Source organism: Diabrotica virgifera, chromosome 7, assembly GCF_917563875.1.
Source record: "Diabrotica virgifera virgifera chromosome 7, PGI_DIABVI_V3a".
Lineage (NCBI taxonomy): Eukaryota > Metazoa > Arthropoda > Insecta > Coleoptera > Chrysomelidae > Diabrotica > Diabrotica virgifera.
The window spans coordinates 249,976,347-249,999,096 of NC_065449.1; the positions used below are offsets into that span (position 1 = coordinate 249,976,347).

The window sequence follows — 22,750 nt, forward strand, 5'->3', positions numbered from 1 at the left end:
GTTCTCACAGACCGCTCCGAATATCTTACGTAGCACCTTTCTTTCAAAAATCGACAGAGCGGATTCATCTGTTTTAGTTAGCGTCCATACCTCTGATCCATATGTGAGAACGGGGACTATCAATGTTCTATACAGCCTTATACGAGTTTTTTGAGACAGACGTTTGTTAGCTAAGTACTTTGATAGACTATGATAACACCTGTTTGCAATTATTATTCGTCTTTTTATTTCCTCTGATGTGTTATTATTGGGGTTAACCGATGTCCCTAGATATATGAACTCTTTGACCGCTTCGAAGTTTTGGTCATTGATGATTAGATCTGCGTCAATATTTCCAGCTCTTGTGTTTGTGCTAGTCGCCATGAATTTTGTTTTATTTCGATTTATATGTAACCCCATTTGTTCTGCTGCTGCTACTAGCTCGGTTAGGATTTCCGCAGTTCTCGCTCTGGTTCTTGTTATAATGTCCACGTCGTCTGCATATGCTAGAATTTGGACAGATCTATTGAATATTGTTCCCCTGCTATCTATATTAGCGTCTCGTACGACTTTTTCTAATGCTACATTAAAAAGTAAGTTGACACGCCAGCGCATCTCCCTGCCTTAACCCCCTATGTATTTAAAATGGGGTTGACGAGTCGTTTTGAATTTTTACTGCTATCATCTTCGCCATTGCCACTTTTATCATGCATATGAGTTTTTTTGGAATTCCTAACTCATTCAAAGCGTTGTAGAGACTTGGTCTTAATACACTGTCATAAGCAGCTTTAAAATCGACAAAAATATGGTACATATCTATGTTAAACTCTTGCGCTTTTTCCAGGATCTGTCGTAGTGTAAAGATCTGGTTAATGGTTGAACGTCCACGCCTGAATCCTGCCTGATATTCTCCTAGAAACGTTTCGGTATAAGGCTTCAATCTCTCGTGCAAAATGTTTGACAATATCTTGTATGCTGTATTTAGGAGAGTTATTCCGCGGTAATTATTGCATTCCAGTTGGTTTCCCTTTTTGTGTAACGGGCATATTAAGCCTAAGCTCCATTCTTCAGGCATTTGCTCTTCAGACCAAATTTTACAAATAATTTCTCGCATCACCTTGGTGAGCTGCTCTCCACCGTGCTTAAATAACTCTGCTGGGATGCCATCGCTGCCTAGGGATTTGTGGTTTCTTAGTTTTTCTACAGATATTTTCACTTCTTCTACCGAGGGGGGTTCCACGAGTTCCTCATTTCGGTATTCCAGCTCTATATTGTTAGTAGGTTCCCCTTCCAGTAACTCTTGAAAGTGCTCTACCCATCGTAACAGGATATCCTCTTTGTTGGTAAGTAAGTTACCTTCCTTATCATTACAATAGTTGATTCTCGGTTTGAATTCTTTTCTAATAATATTTATTTGATGATAGAACTTTCTTGTTTCTCCGTGACTCATATGGCTTTCGAGCCGTTCTAATATGTAATTTTCCGAGTCTCGTTTCTTTTTTCGGTGTATGCGTTTTTCCTCTCTACTTAAGTTTTTGTATCTATCTATTGTTGTCCTAGTTTTCCGTTGTTGCATGGTCCTAAATGCCTCGTTCTTCTCATCTGTTATTTTTTTGCAGTCTTGGTCGAACCAGTCGTTTCTTCCTTGGGTTCGGGATATTCCTAATGTGCTTTCGGCTGCTAATTTCAGAGCCTCCTTTCAGTTGTTCCACATTTCCGTGCTTGACTGGTCGACTGCCCAGGTGTGTTCTAGGGTTTCTTTTATATGTGACTGGAACTGTTTCTCTATGTTTTCATTTTTTAGCATATTTACATTATATTTTACTTGTCTAGTGCCCCTTTCTTTCTTGGCATTGGAAATTCTTTGTCGTAACTTGGCCCCTACCATGAAATGGTCTGAGTCAATATTTGCGCCTCTGTAACTTCTGACGTCTATTAGGTTTGTAAAATGCCTTCTGTCAATTATAACATGGTCAATTTGATTTGTGGTGTGTCCATTTGGTGATATCCAAGTTGCTTTATGGATATTCTTATGATTAAAATATGTACTTCCCACAATTAAGTCTTTGGAAGCTGCCATACTAATAAGTCTTAAGCCATTGTCATTAGTAACGTCGTGAAGACTGTGTTTACCAATATAATCTTGGTAGCATATCTCCTTTCCTATCTGGGCGTTCATGTCTCCAATGATTATTTTAAGTGCGTACAAAGTACACACACATTCTTTTTTCAATTTTACATAATATTTGGAGATTGTAGTCCTTTTTGTTAAAAAATAACTACAGTGATTTTAATTTGTGATAGATTATATATTATACAAGTTATACGCTTCCGAGGTAGCTGAAGCTGTTTTCACTTGAAGATCTTTTTCATGTGGGGGATCATCCCATTCTAGGTTTGGTTTTACAGTATCTGGTGTGACTTCGCTGTTTCCACTACTCGTCTCCATTCTTTTCTCTTTTTGATTGTCTTTCCTGTATTTCTAAGTTCCAAACTCCTTAAGTCTTCTTCTACTTGTTATCTCCTTCTTCTTCTTCTTCTTCTTCTTCTTCTTCTTCTTTTGACATCATAACCCTGGATGGCTCTTTGTCTGTCTGGCTATGTCCTTCCATTCAGATCTCTTTTGGGTCCTTCTCCTCTCATGGTTTTCAGGTCGTCTTCCACGTTTTCTAACCATCTCGTCTTGGGCCTTCCTTTTTTCCGCCTTCCTACCGGCTTCCATTCTAACATCTTATTTGTCGTTTTCATGTCTTCTTGTCGCTGAACATGTCCCAGCCATGGCAGTCTTTGACTTTTCACAAATCTTACAATGTTATACCCTTCATTCGCTTCATTAACCTCTTCGTTTCTCCTGATTCTCCATGTGCCGTCTTCCTCTTGCACCGGGCCATATACTTTTCTCAGTATCTTTCTCTCGAATGTACTGAGTTGGGCTTCATCTTTTTTCGTCATTACCCAGGTTTCACAACCATAGATTACTACGGGTCTAATCAAAGTTCTGTAGATAGTCATTTTGGTTCTCTTGTCTAATAATTTCGATGTCATCAATCTTTTATTAGTATAGTATGTACGATATCCACTGGAAATACGTGCATTTATTTCACTACTTACGGAATTCTTCTGATTGATTTCTGTGCCCAGATATGTGAAGGCATCCACACGTTCAATAGTATAGTTGTCTATTGTTATATTATTTTCATTCTCAGGTGTTCTCTTGATGGTCATGTACTTAGTTTTGGTTTCGTTTATTTTAAGCCCTCTTTTTTGTGCTTCAGGATCAATTTGAACGTTTCCTTTAGTCATGTCTTGCTTCGACTAATAATGACGACATCATCTGCATACGCAGTAATTTGTACTGTTTTGGTGTTTATATGGCCGGTTACATTGGTTTTTCTGATGACTGCTTCAAGAACTAGATTGGACAGCATGGTTGAAAGTGCGTATCCCTGTCTCACCCCCATGTTGATGTCAAACAGGGGAGACAGCTCTCTATCTACTCTAACTGCGACTTTTGAACCCTGCAACATCATTTTTATGAGGCTGATATATGTTTTTGGTATACCTAGATTTCGGAGGTCTTCCAGCATTTTGTCTCTTTTCACACTATCAAAAGCTTGTTTAAAGTCTATATACATATTATATAGTTCTATGTCGTATTCATAAGCTTCCTCTTGTATTACTCCACATTTGTTACCTCCACCACAGTTTAATTCTGCCTCTGGTTCTTTTACCTGGTGGTATCCATTCCGTTATAACTCTTTGCGGATGGCTCTCCGCACTTCTCATTTCTCATTATGTGTCCATATCATCTTGTACTCTGTGCTTTTATTGCTCTATGCTCTCTTGGTCCATTTATCCTTGTATTTCATGATTCATCCATTGTCTTGCATCCTCTTCGTTTTCCCTCTTTGGTGTCAGTAGTTTTCTCATAATCTTCCTCTCAAGACTTTCACTTAAGTTGCCTTTCTTTCACTTCAAAACTTTCAGTTGCTTTTCTTCTCTTGCTGTTAATGTAAATGTCTCTGAAGCATATACCACTATTGGTCTTATGGACCTTTTGTAGATTTTCATTTTTGTGTTTCGACTTATCTTAAACACACTATCTGGCGCAACACACATCTACAGACAGAAACAAAGGCAAAGATTTATAGGACAGTAGTTAGGCCAATTACGACTTACACTGCGGAAACAAGACCTGATACCACAAGGACAAAAAGACTGATGGAAACGTGTGAACTGAAAATAGTCCAAGATGTCACAAGAAAATCATTATGGGATAGACAACGTAGCGCAGACCTCAGGCAAAGCTGTAATATAGAGAACATAAATGACTGGACACTAAATGGAAAAAAAGAATGGTATAGCCATATCAGCAGAATGGGAGAAGGAAGACTGATAAAAATAGCACGAGACAAATCACCAAACGGCCGAAGGAGTATAGGTAGGCCAAGGAAGAGATGGATTGACAACCAGGATATCTGATGAGCAGGCATCCCAAGATGGAACAAGCGCGAGCCTATTACGGAAGCAGGAAGAAGAAGAAGAAGAAGAAGAAGTATTATCTTCTTATCTCTAAAGATTTTTTTATTTCTGTAGAATGCTTTCTTTTCCACTCGAATTCTTCATTTCTTCTGTTGACTAATACAATACTCCCTAATAGCGGGAAGTTTCAATCTTTTCGAAGCTGTGTGGTGCGTCTATTGTCAGTTAGATATGTCCTCTGTGTCTTTCTTTTTCTTACTTACGTTCATATATTTTGTTTAATTTTCATTTATTTCCAGTCTTCTCAGTTTGGCTTCGTTTTCTATTTCATGGAAGGTTTTCTTAATGCTCTTTCATCTGTTGCTACTATGGTTATATAGTCCGCATATCCTATTATTTGCACGTACTGCCTTCTTGTTTATAGTTTCTGCGTTTGACAGCTTTCTAGTGATAGAATAAATAGTACCGTTGAGAGCGCATCCCCTTCTCTTACTCCATTTTTATTTTTATTATTTCTGTTCTTTCTTTTCCGGTGTCTATTGTTGCATGGGAATCTTTCATTGCCATTTCTATCATTCTTATAATTTTATTTGGTATTTTACTGTCTTGTAACCCTTGGATCATTTTTTTCTGTTTAGCTTATCAAACTCCTGTTCAAATGTAAATTTGTAAAAGAGCTTTTTTTATGACAATAAAAACAAAACCTGCAATATATAAACTAAACACAGACTGTTATTCAAGAATGTCTAAAACAATTTCAAAACAAACACGGCAATAACTGTTTTAACATTATGTTAATAATATTTTTTTTAAATTTGCGTAAAAAATTATTTTAAATATTTAATGCTTATCGGTCATTAGTTTTTCTAAAAACAACTTCTAATCTATTTATTTATTAGCATCCAGACGTGTTGGTTAAGTAAAAGGAAGTTTTTAATTAAATCAATTATTGTATGTAACTGTTGCATGCTTATATAACGTCTCTGTTTAAACGTACATAATGTAATGTAATTTTATATCAAATGAGACAAATGTATTTTTGGATTTGGTTTTTTCTAGTGATAGGGAAGTAAATGTTATAAAGCAAGCTGTTGAATTCAAGTCTACCTACATTATATTGCCTATGAATATTGTTTAAAATGAGGGGGTTTTGAAAGTTAATCGAACGTATGAAAGCTGTGTTATAATAATTGAAAAAGCTCCACCGAATGCCTATTTTGCAATTGCTTTTCACGAAGTTTGTTATAACTTCGATTCTAACAATCCGATCAAAGTTTGCCAAACGTCATATTGTTCATTTTTTCAAAAAGAACAGTTTTCATTTTGGTAAAATTAAGTAGCTCTAATAGTTTAGGAGATATAATTATGTAAATCTGACAAATGTGGCAGTCCTTAAGAGAGCAAATGCTGCCCGCGAGCTGCTTGATAACATCAAATATAGAAAGCTGGCCTATATTGAACACGTAGTAAGGGGAGACCGGTATAATATTCTTCAACTTATTATGATGGGTTTATTTATTTAGCGTATGGACTTTTTCAGTACGATAAATACACAAATATAATATATATTATTCAAACACCAAAACATAATGAATGAATCTAAATATTAATGTCCAATTTACATAGCCATTCAATTGCATCTGGGGAGCATTCCACAAAGTCCTGGAGGTCTCCACGGTAGGCACGATTTAGGCAATCTGAAACACAATGACTTATGGTCTGTCTAGGCGATCCACAATCACACTGTGGACTTTCTGCACGACCCCATTTGAACAGAGAATCAGCACATTTACCATGTCCGGTACGTATGCGATTAAGCCTCGCCCAGGTGGGCCGGGGCAGACCCGATCCGATGAAACCCTGGGTTGGGATGGATATCTGAATATAGTCTGCTGCTATTGTTGGCATCCATCTTGTGGACCATTGCCTTTGTATATCATAGGAATCACCAATTGTTCGGGCAGTTCTGATTGGAGGATTTCTAGACCTCAGTCGCTGGTGCTCTTTTGAGATGTCTGGTATGTCTTGATGGATTGGTAATTGTATGTTGGCTACAATTTTCTGATACTCTCTCACTAATGCTGCTGTACGGCGTAGATCTGGTGGAGCAATATTGCTCAAAGTAGGCAGCCATCTCACTGGGGTTGATTTTATTGTTCCAGTGATTATTCTCATGGTTTGATTAAGTTGGACATCGATTTTGTTTGTATGTGCACTATTTAACCATACTGGTGCACAATATTCTGCCACTGAAAAAACCAAAGCTAGAGCAGAGGTCCGAAGAGTATCTGCAGAAGCACCCCAAGTTGTTCCAGCAAGTTTTGTTATTATATTGTTTCTTGTTCTCAGTTTACCGGCTGCGTTTGTAAGATGGCTTTTGAAGGTGAGTGTTCTATCAAGTGTGATGCCTAGATATTTGGGGTTGTTGTTATGTTTGATAGCTGCATCATTTAGAGTTACATTGAGGGTATCGCCCGCAAGTTGATTCGACAGGTGAAAGAGACAGGTTTCAGTTTTGCTTGTGTTAGGACGTAAGCGCCAGTTCTTAAAGTAGTTACTAAGTGTAGTTAGGTCCTCGTTTAGAGCTCGTTCTCCAGCTTCCTTACTATTATCTTGGAAGCCAATGGCCAGGTCGTCTGCATAAGCGAATTTTCTCGATTTTGTTTCAGGTATATCCGCCGTATAAAGGTTAAATAATAAAGGAGCTAGCACTGAGCCTTGAGGTAAGCCGTTGTTAAGTTTTCTAACGCTACTTCGTGCATCATTTATATATACCTGAAACAGTCTGTTAGTTAGTAGATTGTTTATCAGCTGGCAAGTTTTGAGACAGGGTATGATTTTCATCAACTTATAAATAAGACCCTCTCTCCACACAGTGTCATAGGCAGCCGTAAGGTCTATAAATGTTATGGCAGATTTTTCACGTCTTTCAAAGCCAGCTTCGATGAATGTAGTTAAGGACAGCACTTGGTCACAACAGCTTCGTCCTTTTCTAAATCCAGCTTGCTCAATTGGTACAGCGTCCTCAATGGTGTTACATATTCTATTATATAAGAGTCGTTCTAGTAATTTATAACAGCAACTGAGTAAGGCGATAGGCCGGTAACTTTCAGGCAGCTTGTTGTCTTTGCCAGGCTTCTGGATTGCGATAATTTTTGTTCTTTTGAATTCTGGGGGTAGCATAGCTGTAGTCACAATGTCGCTAAAGAATTCTTTGAGCCATTGTCTTGTTTTTGTACCAGTGTGGACTATAAACTCAGGATATACTCCATCGAAACCAGCTGCTTTTCCCGTTTTGGTCTGGTTAAGCGCTTCGTTTATTTCATCCAATGAGAAGGCACGTGAGTATTCTGATGATGCGGGGGTATTTGCTTTAAGTTGTTTAAGAGCTTTTCTCACCATCGATGTATGAGTTTTCTCAGATGGAGCTCGAGAGTTCTCAATTATTCTATTGGCTATCTTATTTGGCTCAATTGTTGATTTGTTTAAGTGTTGTGCTCTGCTTGCTTCGCCCAGTTTGCGGATCAGTCCCCATGCCTTCCGACTGGAACGGGAGAAATCAATATGTTCTACGGTAGATTTCCATTTATTAAGTCTAGTTGAATCCAGTGACTTGAGTAAGTTGTCACCGATTTCGGGATCTTCTGATTTCATAAATTCTTCATATAGTTTTTGGCTTTCTTCCGTCCAGCCTGGGATGTACTCCTTTCGAAAACCTCGGGGGATATGTTTTTTGGCGATAGAGATAACCATTCCTAAAAAACGGTGGTAATTGTTGGCCTTCGGGTCAATGAAGCGAATGCAGGTGTCCAGCTCTTTGGCGTATTCAGGCCAATTTGCTTTGTTAAAATTCCAACGGGGTCTCGGCGTGGATTCAACGATAGAAATTTGTATGCCTATTTCGATTATGACAGGTCGATGTTGGCTGCGAGGGAAACTAGGCAGTACAGTTCGGGAGCTTGGGAGTGGTTGCAACTGTGAGTTACTCGAAACCCAGCATAGATCAGGGTTGTATCCTTTGCGCCATCTTCTAGAAAAGAAAGTAGGTTTATCTTTCAGACTATGGATAAGGTGGATATTGTTTTCTTCGGCCCACTCCAGGAGTTTTTCCCCATTTTCATCATTGTTTTCATACCCCCATTTGTTGTGGTGACTGTTAAAGTCCCCTATGTAAACTGTAGGTTGGTTGCCCTCAGTTTTGATTACATTTATTGGCCATTTAGTTAATGGTGGTTTGTAGATGTTCTTTATGGTTATGTCATTCACTTCTGTAGAGATTATGGATACACTATTTTCGCAGCTGCAGTCCTTCACCTTGGAATTTTGTATACTGTTATTCACGTAAGTTGCAGTTCCGTAAACATTGCTGTAAGTGGCTCCAATCATGCTATATCCCGGAATTTTACCCCTCTTAATAAGCTCGGTTTCTGATGATGCGTGAGTTTCTTGAATGGCTATGACGTCGACGTTATTTTCGATTAGTATTTTTGAAAGAAATTCAGATTTTGATCTACTAATTCCCTCTATGTTTATTTGACATATACGGAGGGTTGGTCCGATACGTCTCGTCAAATGGTGTTGATAAACACCTTTGTAGTTTTCCATATTCCTATATGGAGATTCCTTTCCTTGCTTTTCTTTATCGTATTGGTTGCCAGGAGAGCTTAGCGGCTAGTTTGGCGTCCAAAAATTGATACACCATTTAGCGTTACCCAGGGTGCACCACGTGGAGGCGATCTATCACTACACCCCTTATGATGGGTAAAATCGAAGGACGCAGAGGAATTGGTAGAAAGCAGGCCTCTTGGTTGAAGAATATCCGGGAGTTTACAGGAATAAAGAAAGCAGAACAACTATTTAGAATAGCTCGAGACAGAGACAGTTTCGCCATGTTAATCGCCAACGGCAAGGGTACTTGATAGGGCACGTTAAGAAGAAGAACCATTTAAATAATTAAATGGTTAATAACAAATTATCTGACGGAGTTTAAGTCTGGTGACCGCTAAAAATCAAATCTACGCAGCAAAAAACATAAAAAAAAACTTTAAGGTACTTTAAAAATACATACTCAAGCCCCCTGGCTCATAGACTATATCCATTATTTTAAAAACAAACTGCAAAACATTCAAATAGTTGTTTTCTATAATATAAACAAATATTTACTTTCTAGTTTTAATTAATTGTTAAGCATTCTAATTTTGATATAACTTCTTTTTGTTGTCAAAAATCAATTAACTTTGTTTGTTAAAGAAATGATTTTTTTTTACTTATTTTGTGTCTATAATTTTATATTTTAACGAAATCCATAATATATCAATAAACGAGGACTTGCAACTATTGGCATTATGTTCAGGATAACGTCAGGAAAGAAGAGAAAAATGGGTGGGAATGCATGATTGCATTTACAGTGCATAAAATGTATCCAAAAGGGCATATATACATATCAAAATCAGTATATTAAGGGCCAGATTTTGTTACTCGAGGGTTTTTGGGTTCACTGAATATGAATACGCCATCAGAACCAACCCGTCCAGTACCTGGTGCCCCATGTCACTGGTAAGGCACATCATAATCTGAAATTCTCTGGGTTTTCAGCACTAAATTATGGCAAGCAGATTACTCGGAGCTTGTTGGGCTCTATGAATACGAATACTTACACTGTCAGAACCGACCCCTGGAGCAGCTGGTACCCGGAACGTGCATAGCAGTCTCCCTGGCCACTAAGTGCTCCTAAGGTCAGATCTTATGTCATATTCGTGTTTAGTAACCTTAAAAAGCCCCCGAGTAATCTGTTTGCATCAAACTTCACAAGATGACATGCCTCCTCAACAGTTATCCTGGGCACCGATCCGGAGGTCGGTTCTGATGATGTATTTGTATTCAGCGACCCCAAAAACCCCCAAGTAATCTGATTGCATCAATTTAGTGTCAAAAACCCTTAAAACTCCAGATGACGTGCCTTAGCACTAACCCTGGGTACCCCATTTTTCCATTTTAGACTTTTTTCCTGACGTTATCCCGGACACACGCAAAAACTTGCAAGTGTCTATAGACGGAGAGGCAGCGCTCAAAAATCTCTCTGAATTTACAAAAGCTAGATTTTTCACAGTTGATTATTTTGAGTGTGTAGAGAAACATACTGCGGTCGGTCAAGCGAAACGTAGAACAGGGGTTGCTGAGAGGGTATCAAAGTTGCTTTCCTACGAAGGTAATTATTTCCATTTACTAAGGCTGAAAATCAGTACACACATTCTAAGTTAAATATAAATAAAAGTTATTATAGTCGGTCAGCTGTATGACGGGACAAAGCCGGTCGGTCGGCCCCAATAGTCAATTGAGGAAATGAAGCATTTTGGCTCGCAATTTTTTCGTCCAGCATGGATTTACTTGAAATTTTCGCAGAAGGAAGGAAATAGTCCAAAGATCATTTTCTATATCATGCCGCTATCATACGCTAAAACCTTGGAGGTGGTTGCCACACCATCTCGGGGGTGGGAATTTTTCATTACATTTTAACCATGTAATTCGATGGAAAAAGTGATTCTAAGAAAAAAATATTTTTTACATTTTCTTCGTAAAACTAATATTTTTCGAGTTATTCGCGCTTGAAAATAACAGTTTTTCAACGAAAAAAATCGACTTTTTTAGAGGGTTTTTGAGAATATCTCGAAAAATATGCATTTAACCAAAAAAACTGTGGATATCAAAATTGTATCTTTTAGTAATACAAACCAAATTCTTTTCCAATAATATCTTTAAGACTAATACAAACCGAGATACGGCATGTTAAAGGTTAGCTTTTTTCGTCAAATGCATAATTTGAAATATTCAAAGCCAAATAATGGGAAAAATTTGCATTTTTAGCATGAAAAAGTTTCCAGCATGAAAATTAAGCGACTTATAATAAAAAAATATCGGTACCTGCTTTTCTCTACGAAAAAATCAGTGAAAACAACCCCCTAACTGCCTTCCTAATTCAAAATTGGTCTTCACCTTTCTGTAGTTCCTTTTATATTTATATAATCAATACAATCAAGGAATTTGACCTATTTAAAATGCCTAATTTTGGAAAAATATTATATCTCACTGTGTACTGATTTTCAGCCTTAGTACAAAATGGATTTAATTACCTTCGTAGGAAAGCAACTTTGATACCCTCTCAGTAATGAGACCCGTCAAAAATGATTTTGTAGGATTTTTAAAGAGCTATAAGACTGTGTAAATTAAATTCGGTAAGATGGCTTAGTTTTTAATTGGGGCGGGTTTAAAGGGCTCCAATAAGGGGGTGTTTGCTGGTAAATAGAGGTTTAAACAGCTATATCTGGCTAACTATTCACTGTAATGAAAATCTATGCACAGGGTAATTTTAGTCATTAAAAAAGCTACAATTTAGTAATTTATAATTTTTTTCATATCTTCAGTAGTTTCGGAGATATTTTGAAGTAAAAGATGAAAAATACCAAATTGCAAAAAATCAATTTTTCTTTAAACTCCAATTTTTCAAAAATTAGACATTTTAAGTAGGTCAAACTCCTTGAGTGTATTGATAATATAAATATAAAAGGAACTACAGAAAGGTGAAGACCAATTTTGAATTAGGAAGGTAGTTAGGGGGTTGTTTTCACTGATTTTTTCGTAGAGAAAATCAGGTACCGACATTTTTTTGTAAGTCGCTTAATTTTCATTCTAGAAACTTTTTATTATTTTTTGAAAGGTCTAATTGTATACTTGAAAAAAGATTATTTAAGTTTTCCTCGAAAAATGCAAATTTTTCGCATTATTTGGCTTTGAAAATTTAATAATGATAATTTTAAAATAAATAAATAAATAATGATCATTTTAAAATAAAAGCTAACTTTTAACATGCCGTATCTCGGTTTGTATTGGTCTTAAAGATATTATAGGAAAAGAATTTGGTTTGTGTTACTAAAAGATACAATTTCGATATCTACAGTTATTTGATTAAATGCATATTTTTCGAGGTATTCTCAAAAAACCCTCTAAAAAAGTCGATTTTTTTCGTCGAAAAACTTTTATTTTCAAGCGCGAATAACTCGAAAAATATTAGTTTTACGAAGAAAATGTAAAAAACATTTTTTTCTTAGAAGCACTTTTTACATCGAATTACATGGTTAAAATGTAATAAAAAATTCCCACTCCCGAGATGGGGTGGCAACCACCCCCAAAGGTTTTAGCGTATGATAACGGCATGATATAGAAAATGATCCTTGGATTATTCCCTACCTTCTGTGAAAATTTCAAGTAAATTCATGCTGGACGAAAAAATTGCGAGCCAAAATGCTTCATTTCCTCAATCGACTATTGGGGCCGACCGACCGGCTCTGTCCCGTCATACAGCTGACCGACTATAATAAATTTTATTTATATTTAATTTAGAATGTGTGTACTGATTTTCAGCGTTAGTAAATGGATTTAATTACCTTCGTAGGAAAGCAACTTTGATACCCTCTCAGTAACCCCTGTTCTACGTTTCGCTTGACCGACCGCAGTATGTTTCTCTACACAATCACAGTAATCAACTGTGAAAAATCTAGCTTTAGTAAATTCAAATAGATTTTTCTGCGCTGCCTCTTGATCTACTAGGTGCTGTATTTAATAATCAATTTGTTTTTCCTAAATGACCTGGTCTATAAACATGTATTTAAATTTTGTGACTTAAATTTGAAATATTATGTATCTATATTATCTAGATCTATAACACACTTACCTCTTGAAGAATACTCAATTCCTTAGTCTGGTACACATATGAAGAACAGGATATTTCTTTCGTTTGATCAAAATTTTCAGGATTGCAACTTCCATCAACACCTGTGTATTCATATCTTTTACATTTCTCTGGATTCTTATTTTTATACGGCACAGCCGCTGGTAGCCAATCTGGTTCATAAGTTGTACCGTTGTGATCACATTCTGGAATGGCACATCTAGAAAATAATAGTTTGTTTATAATGGCTTCCAATAACAGCCTTAATGAACTGTTTCCTATGAAATGGACTACCTGAAGAGGATTTATTGAATAGCCAGCAATATCCCCCGATTTAACTCCCCTGGACACCTTCCTTGAGAAGTAAGACGGAATTTCAATTCCTTAGTATAAAGGCTTTCAATACTGGTCTTAATGAACGCTTTACCAGAAAATGGACTGCCCGAAGAGGATCTATTGAATATCCAGCGAAATCCCCCGATTTAACTTCCTCAAACGCCTTCCTTGAGAAGTAAGAAAGTATTTTAATTCTTTAGTATAATGGGTTTGAACAATGGCTTTAATAAACAGTTTCCCAAGCAATGGATTGCCCGAAGAGGTTTTATTGAATAGCCAACAAAATCCCCCGATTTAACTCCTCTGGACGTTTTCCTTGAGAAGTAGTATTTCATGCAAAATATTAAATTATAAACTTAAAGAAGAATTTTATATACGAATCTAAAAACCTCACAAGTTTCAGTAGTAAACTAGTGAGGTACATAATAATATTGTTCCCTTAACAGTTTCAATCATGTAACAGGTCCCTACTGCTCGATTACTACAAACCATAACAACCAAACAACTGCATAAATGATTAAATTATGGTCATCAATTATCTTATTGTCGAACGTACAAATTTGATTCTGTTGTCGTAGTTCTCCTCATGTCCTGGTTTTGCTGGTGAGAAAAACGAAACTGGACAATTCAGAGATGAGTTTTACCTTGACAGTTCTTTTTTGAATCTATTATTAGGCTGAATAAAGTACAGAAGTTTGTCGTGGAGTGTGTCACAGAGAGTACCGGAAATGGTATTAAAACTGTCCTTGACATCCATTATTAAAACAATTATTTTTTATAATTGTTAATTTATAAATTATGGGGTATTTAAGATTATATTACAGGAAATTTAACTAGAGTATTTGACTGTATTGCAATATACAGGGTTGTCAGTTAAAAGAATCTATAGTATTCCACAAGAGAGGGCCTAGCACAGAGCTCAAACAAGGTAATCACAGTACTCCTCAAGTGATTTTATATTCCTTCGTACCAGGCTTTGTGACACAGTCAATCAGTGAGCTATTAAAAGCTATAATAGCCACCATCACCCTTAGAGATGCCGGTACCTTCGGTGAGGGCTTGCATAACGCAAACCCAGTTGACGGGAGTTGAAAGCATTTTTGATGTGTAATGTGGCCACCAGACAGTACTTCTTCGTACCCCTCTTTCATCTGGTCCTTGCGATCTCCTTAGCTGTGTTAACGAAAAGATTAATAAGATCCACTGTTGAAACTCCTTTTCAAAAACCATACTGATTGCTGTTGAGCAGCGGTTCAACTGCCGTTTACATTCTTTGATTGAATATTCGTACTAGTATCTTGCCAGCTGTATTCAGCATACAGAGGGGAAGATGGTATTCTATTTTGGTGGTTTATTCCCGTTTGGGAGAAGCATTACCTAATCTTTGTTGCTTTCATATGTACGGGAAAGCACCATCCATGACTCGCTTATTGTAATCTTCCAGGAATATTGCCGGTGATTCTTTGATGGCTGCTTTCAAAGCGATATTTGGGATTCCATCTAAGCCCGGAGCTATTATCTCTTACTCTAGTACACGCAGCCATCAGTTGATTCTCCGTGATTGACTGGACTTCTTCAACCTTGCACTAGGTTTTCAGGCTTTTCAATGGCTTTTGAAGTGAGTCATGACCATCTTATACGGCCTGCCCTAATGATCATTCTCATCATCCAACATTGTCTTGCTGTCTTTGGTGTATCACAGAGAATACCAGAAATGGTGTTAAAACTTTCCTTGACATCCATTATTAATACAATTATATTGTATAATTGTTAATTTATAAATTGTACCTTCATGCTTGGAATATTCGTTGGACTTTGTGAATTGTAATGGAGAAATACAAAGAGATACATGCAGTAGGATTAGGGTGAGTCGGATAAAGTGGAAGAAAACGAGTAGGGAGTAGTGTGGTGTGTCTGACAGAGAAATTCCAATTAAGCTGAAGGGGAAGTTCTATATAACAGCCATAAGACGAGCTATGATGTACAGAGCTTAATGTTGGGCAGTTAAGAAGGAAGAACAATGAGTGTCTGTATATCATTGGACTTTAAACCCATAATATATGTGAAACACCCATAAGAAAATAGTTTTAGTACCATTTCGTTGGACTAAAATCTTTTGAGCATAGTAAGCGCCATAGAAGAGTGTTAACGATTTCATGGGTAGATAGAGTCATGAATGTAGAATTGTTAAGGAGAATGGGCAGAGAGAAAGAGAAATGGGAAACACAATAAAAGAAAGGAAATTGCAATATCTCTAACATGTGATGTGTACAATAAATATATTATACACGGCTCACTAAAATAATTAGTTACGCCCCTGTACTACTGATTACTTAAAATTCAAGTAGTATTTATGTAACCTTTCTGGAAACTCCAGGTTATTGTTGAGACTCGCATTTGAACCCCTCGCCGGGGCAGATCGTCAAAAGCTTCCTAACGAGAATCATCTCTAATCTATCGACGCTCCCGCTATTCGTAAAAAGGCCGCATTTTACCGGCTTTTTTTGCTATCGTTTTATACCGCTCAGATAATTCAATCTGCTCAGTATTATCGACGATGATTTATTTAGCGTATTAGTGAGTGCCTTACAAATGAACCAAATGGATTATGGAATTCAATCAGAGCTCTGATGTGACACGTCATCAAGGAATAAAACTGTAAGTACTCTACATGTATGTGAACATAACTTATTAGTCGTGATACTGTATGCATTTTGAACCATATACCTCTCGTAGCAAATATTCTTTGTGCCATTTATGCAGATAATACTTTAAATTACATATGAAAAATCGTTATCTACTCTTAACCAGCTTACCTATGGGAATATACTCTATAACCGTACAATAAGTATAGGTTACTATTGTTAAGGATACTTTACGTATTGCCTAAACATTTCTGTTCCATCGAGCCGTATCATATTAATTATTTATTAATTAAATCCTCAAGGTCCTTCGTATTTGCATATTTTGATAATCTCTATTCTGAGAATAACGGTTTTTCATTTATAGTGTCTTTCTGTTGCATTTGGAAATTTCCAAGCCACGCCGCCCCGGCACAAAAATAAAATATTCCTCTCTTTCTGCACTCAAATTCTCAGTATTTAACCCAGCACGTCTCTACAATAGCTGGTAGGTTGTTAAGCCCGGTCTACACGTGCAATTTCAGAAACTACTTGCTTTGTTCAAATAAAGGAGTCGTTTTGTTTGTATGAAAAAATATTTGCATATATTACATTATTTTATTTTCGTAAATATATTTTTCTGTTTATAGTATACAAAAAGTGTACTCATTTCTTGGCTGATAGTACGGGTGTTATAATTTTAACATTGTTTGTTCAACCTTTTGATTTAAATTAAATTTATAATTTTGAATCCGATTAAGCCTGGTTCACAGGTTACAAAAATTATTAAAAATAATTTTGTTTTCTTGCATAAATTGTAAGTTTTTGCTACATTTAGCTTCGCTTAAGCTCATTTTACACTTCTAGAAAACTATAGAAAATAAATAATTGTTTTTTCCTTCAATTTAATTAATTTAAATACTTGTTAAGGGTGTCTCACACTTGCTGAAAAATACCCATTTTGGAAAATTGCATATATTTTGAAATTTTATAGTTTTGCATTTCATATACTAATCTGCGCTCATACAGGGTGATACTATTAAGCCAATCTCACACTATTAAACGTGTAATATATAATATATTGTACATATTCTCTCATTTTCGCATCGATTTATAGGTTTAGACATTTGCAAATAATCTATCTAATCTCACATTCTCGCAACATGGCTGACCGATCAAAATATAACCGACAGAGGCTCACCGCAAAACTTGATATAACCAAGTTGGCTGATTCGGTTCCCACAACTCTTAATTCTCTAAACAAATATAAAATTCGTGAAATAATTTCACAACTCAAACATTCTTACGGACTTTTCCGCGATGCTCAAAATGTGCTGGAGACGATCCCCGAGGAACCTACCCCCTCTACTGATTCCTCTGTGGTTTTTGATAAATATTTGGATACAATTTCTCTATTGGAAGAAAGGTTAGAGGTCATTGAAAGTTCTAATGTGACTGCTACCCCCTCCCTCCAATTTGACCCTAATTCTTCTCTAACCTCACAGTCTATGGCTAGGCAACGAACAGTAAACCTCCCTCGTATTCAGTTAAAACCATTTAGTGGCTTAGTTACTGAATACAATTCATTCATTGAGACCTTTGATACAATAATAGGATCTGATACTACATTAAGTGATCTGGAAAAACTCATTTACCTCAAAAGTTTTCTAACTTCCGAGCCTTTGACGCTTCTCGAGCATATCCCACTCACAGGTGACAATTACAAAATAGCCCGGGATAACCTGACACAAAGGTACGCCAACTCTAAATCGCTTATCAAAACTCTCATCTCTCAAATTCTTGATGCGCCTCCTATTTCTGGAAACGCAAATCACTCACAATTAAGAAATTTTCATACGGTCATGTCAAATAATTTCAAGGCCCTATTGAACTTGAATAGGCCCCCTTCAGATCTCTTGCATTTACTTCTCATACATATCGCTACTCAGAAACTCGACGCACCTACCATTAGGGCTCTTGAGTTCCAATCCGGTGGTAGCCAAGCTACCCCTGATTTTGTCCATTTTCTAGGGGAAATCGAGACACGCGTTGTTCATCTTGAGAATATTCAATCTCAATCAAAACCAAAATCGACTACTACTTCCAGACACTCTTTACACCTAGCCTCAGACACTTCTACCAGTAACCTTTCGCCTCGCTTAGGTCCTAAGAAATGTTCCTATTGCAACGACTCTCACTCGATCTACTCTTGTCCTCAGTTCAAGCAGTTGAATTCTAAAGAACGTTTTAGTTTTGTCAAACAAAATAAATTTTGTATTAATTGTCTTGGGTCTCACATGCTCGATCAGTGTAAATCCAAATTCTCTTGCATAGTTTGTAAATCTCGTCATCACACGTTGCTCCATTTCGACAAAACGGGTCATAGTAACCCTTCCGCGGCTGTTGGCCAACACAACTCAAATAATCATAATAAAACCGCTATCTCAAATAACTCCCATACACAGGGTAATTCACAACAGGGGCCCTCACATGTTAGAGCTCCTGAAACGGAAGTTAATCTTCAAAATTCGACTCCACATTCAATGGCTCTATCTGCAGCCTCGCTTGATAATCATTTGGTGTTATTAAGCACACTCCAGGTCTATCTTGTCGCTCCTAGCGGCAAGAGGGTCTTCGCAAAGGCACTTTTAGACTCGGCCTCACAGGTTTCATTTATTAGTGCTGACCTCGTAAAGGAACTGTCACTCACCACTAGAGATGGAAAATTACGGATCAATGGAATTAACTCCACCTCATCCTCGTCTCAATCTATTGTAGATACAACAATTTTCGCTGTCGCTAACGACGTTCCTTTTGACATCTCGTGCTCTGTACTCCCAAAGATAACAAATCCGCTTCCTCAAATTTCTATTTCGGCGAGCAAACTAAACATACCCTCAGAGATACCATTAGGTGATCCGATGTTCCATGTAACATCCCCAATTGGTATCCTGCTCGGTGCAGACCTGTATAACGATATCATTCAACCTGAAATAATTCGTTTGGGAAAAGGTCTTCCCGTTCTTCAACGCACTCTACTCGGGTACACGATATCAGGGTCAGTTCCAGACTTTGCTCTTAAGTCGAAAAATACTAAAAAGGCTTTGGAATTTTATTCAAACTCTCTCGTTACTTGTTGTTCTCATAACACTCCTTCCGCCGTAAATGAGCCGGTAGTGTCCAACGAGGAACTATCCGATCATTTACAAAAATTCTGGGAGCTGGAAGAAGCCGCTCCTCAGAACACCGATCTCATTAATGATCACCCCGCTGAAATTAATTTTGTAAAACATGTTAATGTTCTCCCCAATGGACGATATGAGTCCACACTCAATCTCAAACTCCCTATCGAAGATATAGACATGGGAAATTCGTTTCTCTCGGCAAAAAGACGTTTTCTCAGTCTCGAGAAACGTTTTCAACTCAACCCTGATTTATTGGAAAAATATCAGGACATTATATCGGAATATCTCAATAACGGACAAATAATTCAAGTGCCGTTAAAAATGCTAAATGACTCAGGTAAACCTAATTACTTTCTCCCTCACTTTCCCGTTTTCAAATCCAACTCTACTACTTCCACTCGTATAGTTTTCGATCCAAACAATAAATCGTCTACGGGAATCTCCCTCAGTGACGTCATAGACAAAGGTTATGTCGTCCAACATGAACTTTTTGACATTCTCGCTAAGTTTCGTCAGTTTAAATTCGCACTAGTAGGCGACATCAAGGCTATGTTCCTACAAATCGCCATTTGTCCCACTGAAACATTTCTGTTAAATTTTCTCTTTAGGGACAATATTCAGCAGCCTTTACGGTGCTATCAATTTCAAAGATTACCCTTCGGGCTCCCAAGTAGCCCATTTATCGCTCAAAGAGTTATCAAGCACATCGCTGACAACAACAAACATACCCACGAACTTGCTACTAGTGTTCTGCAAGAATCTATCTATATGGATGACCTGATCAGCGGTCCTGACAGTCTTCATGAATTAAGTTGTCTTTTCGAACAATTAACTTCTTTGCTAGAAACCCATGGTTTCCTCCTCCACAAGTGGAACTGCAGTTCTTCAGAATTTCTGTCTCAACACAATTTAAATCCCGTCTCTGAAGTCAGTCTTAACTTCACGGGATCTGATAAAGTCTTAGGCATATTCTGGGATTCAGAACGCGACCACTTTTCGTTTAAAACTCCTATCTTCAAATTGGCTAATGTTGTTACTAAACGTACTATTCTCTCCTACATTGCTACTTTGTATGACCCGCTAGGATGGTTATCCCCTGTCCTTGTGAACGCTAAGCTCTTGATACAGGAAATATGGTCCCAGAAATTGGACTGGGATCAACCCATTGACTCACCCATCATTATGAAAAATTGGCAAAACCTCTTATCGACATTCAAAACTATAGAAGAGGTCAAGGTACCTCGATGCTTACTTTTACAAAAGAAAGTTGTTGATGTTCAATTAATTATTTTCACCGACGCATCGGAAAAAATATACAGCACTTGTGTGTATCTCAAAGCGACATACTCAGACTTTTCTGTATCGTCGCGGCTTATCGCTTCTAAAAACAAAATTTCTCCGCTAAAAAATAAACTCACCATCCCCAAATTGGAACTTTGTGGAATAGTGTTGGGAGTCACTCTGGCTCATAGACTTTTTCACATCTTCAAGAAAAATTTGAGTATATCTTCATCTCATCTCTTTGCTGACTCTACAATTGCCTTGTCTTGGATACTTTCTAAAAAACACATTTGGAACATTTTTGTACAAAACAGAATTCAAAAGGTCAATTCCTTGTTGGAAACTTTTCCTTGTGATTTCCATTTCGTCAGAAGTCACGAAAACATCGCTGACCCCGCTTCCAGAGGGATAAATGTCTTTGATAATCCCCAGACCACCGAAGACTGGTTATGCGGACCTAGCTTTATTAGAGACAATCCCATCGATTTTTCTCTTCATCAAATTCCTCATTTTCAGGATGATCTTCCTGAATTAAGGAAGTTAGTTGTCTCAAACATAGCAACAAATCACGAACTCAACGACACCTTTGAAAATCTATTCGCTAAATCTTCTTCTTTTCGTAAAATTCAAAGAATTGTCGCTTATCTTTTTAGATTCATCAGTAATATTAAAAAGAAAATAAATAACTCTCCACGAGATACGGATATATTGACGCCACCCGAAATGGAGATCGCTGATCACGCGATCATCAGGTATATCCAAAGTATCTACTTTAAAAAAGAGATTCTTGAATTGAAAAATGCTAAACTCGTGACCAATAAAGCCATTCGTAAACTCAACCCCTTCCTACAACATAATGATGGGCTGATTCGTGTGGGAGGACGTCTCCGACACGCCCCCATATCGTATAATCAAAAACACCCCATTCTACTTCCTTCTAAATGTCGAGTTGTAGAACTAATCTTGACTCAAGCTCATCATAAGTTATTACATTCAGGCGCGCAAACAGTACTTTCGTATGTCAAAATGAAGTACTGGCCAATTGACGGATTAAGACAGATTAAACGCTTAATTCGTAAGTGTGTAAACTGTTTCCGATTCATGACACCCAATTCTGTTCAACAGATGGCAGATATGCATCCCGATCGTGTACTCCCCACTAGACCCTTCCAAGTCGTCTCAGTGGACTATGGGGGGTTCTTCTTAATTAAGTCCTCACATTTGAGGAAGGCACCGCTTTACAAAGCATACGTAGCCTATTTCATTTGCATGAGCACTAAATGTGTTCATATCGAACTCGTCACAGGATTAAGCGCAGAAGCCTATATTCTTACTCTGAAAAGGTTTATTGCCAGAAGATCCACGCCCAGTATTATTTGGAGCGACAATGCCACAAATTTCCATGGGGCAAAAAATGAAATGCGCGAATTCTATGATTTTTTCTTAAATCAAAATAATTCGGAACAGATTAAGGAATTCTGTACTCAAAACTCCATAACTTTCAAGATGGGTGTTCCCCGCAACCCCCATCAATTCGGCCTCCATGAGGTAGGAATAAAGAGTGTGAAGTATCACCTCTATCGAATTATAGGAAATTCCCACTTCACCTTTGAAGTGTTTAACACAGTATTATGCCAAATCGAGGCTATTCTAAATTCGAGACCCATCACTAGGATGTCGTCTGACGCCAATGACTTCGCTTTCCTATCTCCAGCTCACTTCTTAGTTCAAAGAAGTTTAACCGCGCCCCCTGAACCAAGTGTTTCAGAGATACCTGAAAATAGGTTGAATCTTTTTCAGCGTATTAGTAAAATTCAACAGCAATTTTGGAAATTGTGGAAAAAAGACTATCTTTGCCTCCTGCAGCAAAGAAATAAATGGACCGACCCTACTGACCCTGTCAAGATCGGGGATTTGGTTCTGTTGAAGGAGGATGGTACTCCTCCACTCTTATGGCCAACTGCCAGGGTAATAGATGTATTGCCTGGTAAGGATGGTCTAGTTCGTACTGTCAAGATTCACACTACTCACGGTGATTTTCTTCGTGGTATTACGAAAATCGCTGTGATTCCCCTGGAAGATTAAAATCTATCCCTAGGGGGAAAACTTATCGTTTTCCTCCATTTTATCGTTGTTACCCC

The 22,750-nt window shown here is 37.4% G+C and overlaps 1 protein-coding gene across 2 annotated transcripts in view; it reads right to left on the reverse strand.

The window, feature by feature from the left end:
• LOC126888408 (organic cation transporter protein-like) overlaps positions 1 to 22,750 on the reverse strand; it is a 94,389-nt gene that overhangs the window by 30,793 nt on the left and 40,846 nt on the right. For both annotated transcript variants that reach the window (XM_050656653.1, XM_050656652.1), the window contains exon 3: positions 13,190 to 13,406. In XM_050656653.1, coding sequence (XP_050512610.1) covers positions 13,190 to 13,406 — 217 coding nt within the window. The remainder of the gene's footprint in view (positions 1 to 13,189; positions 13,407 to 22,750) is intronic.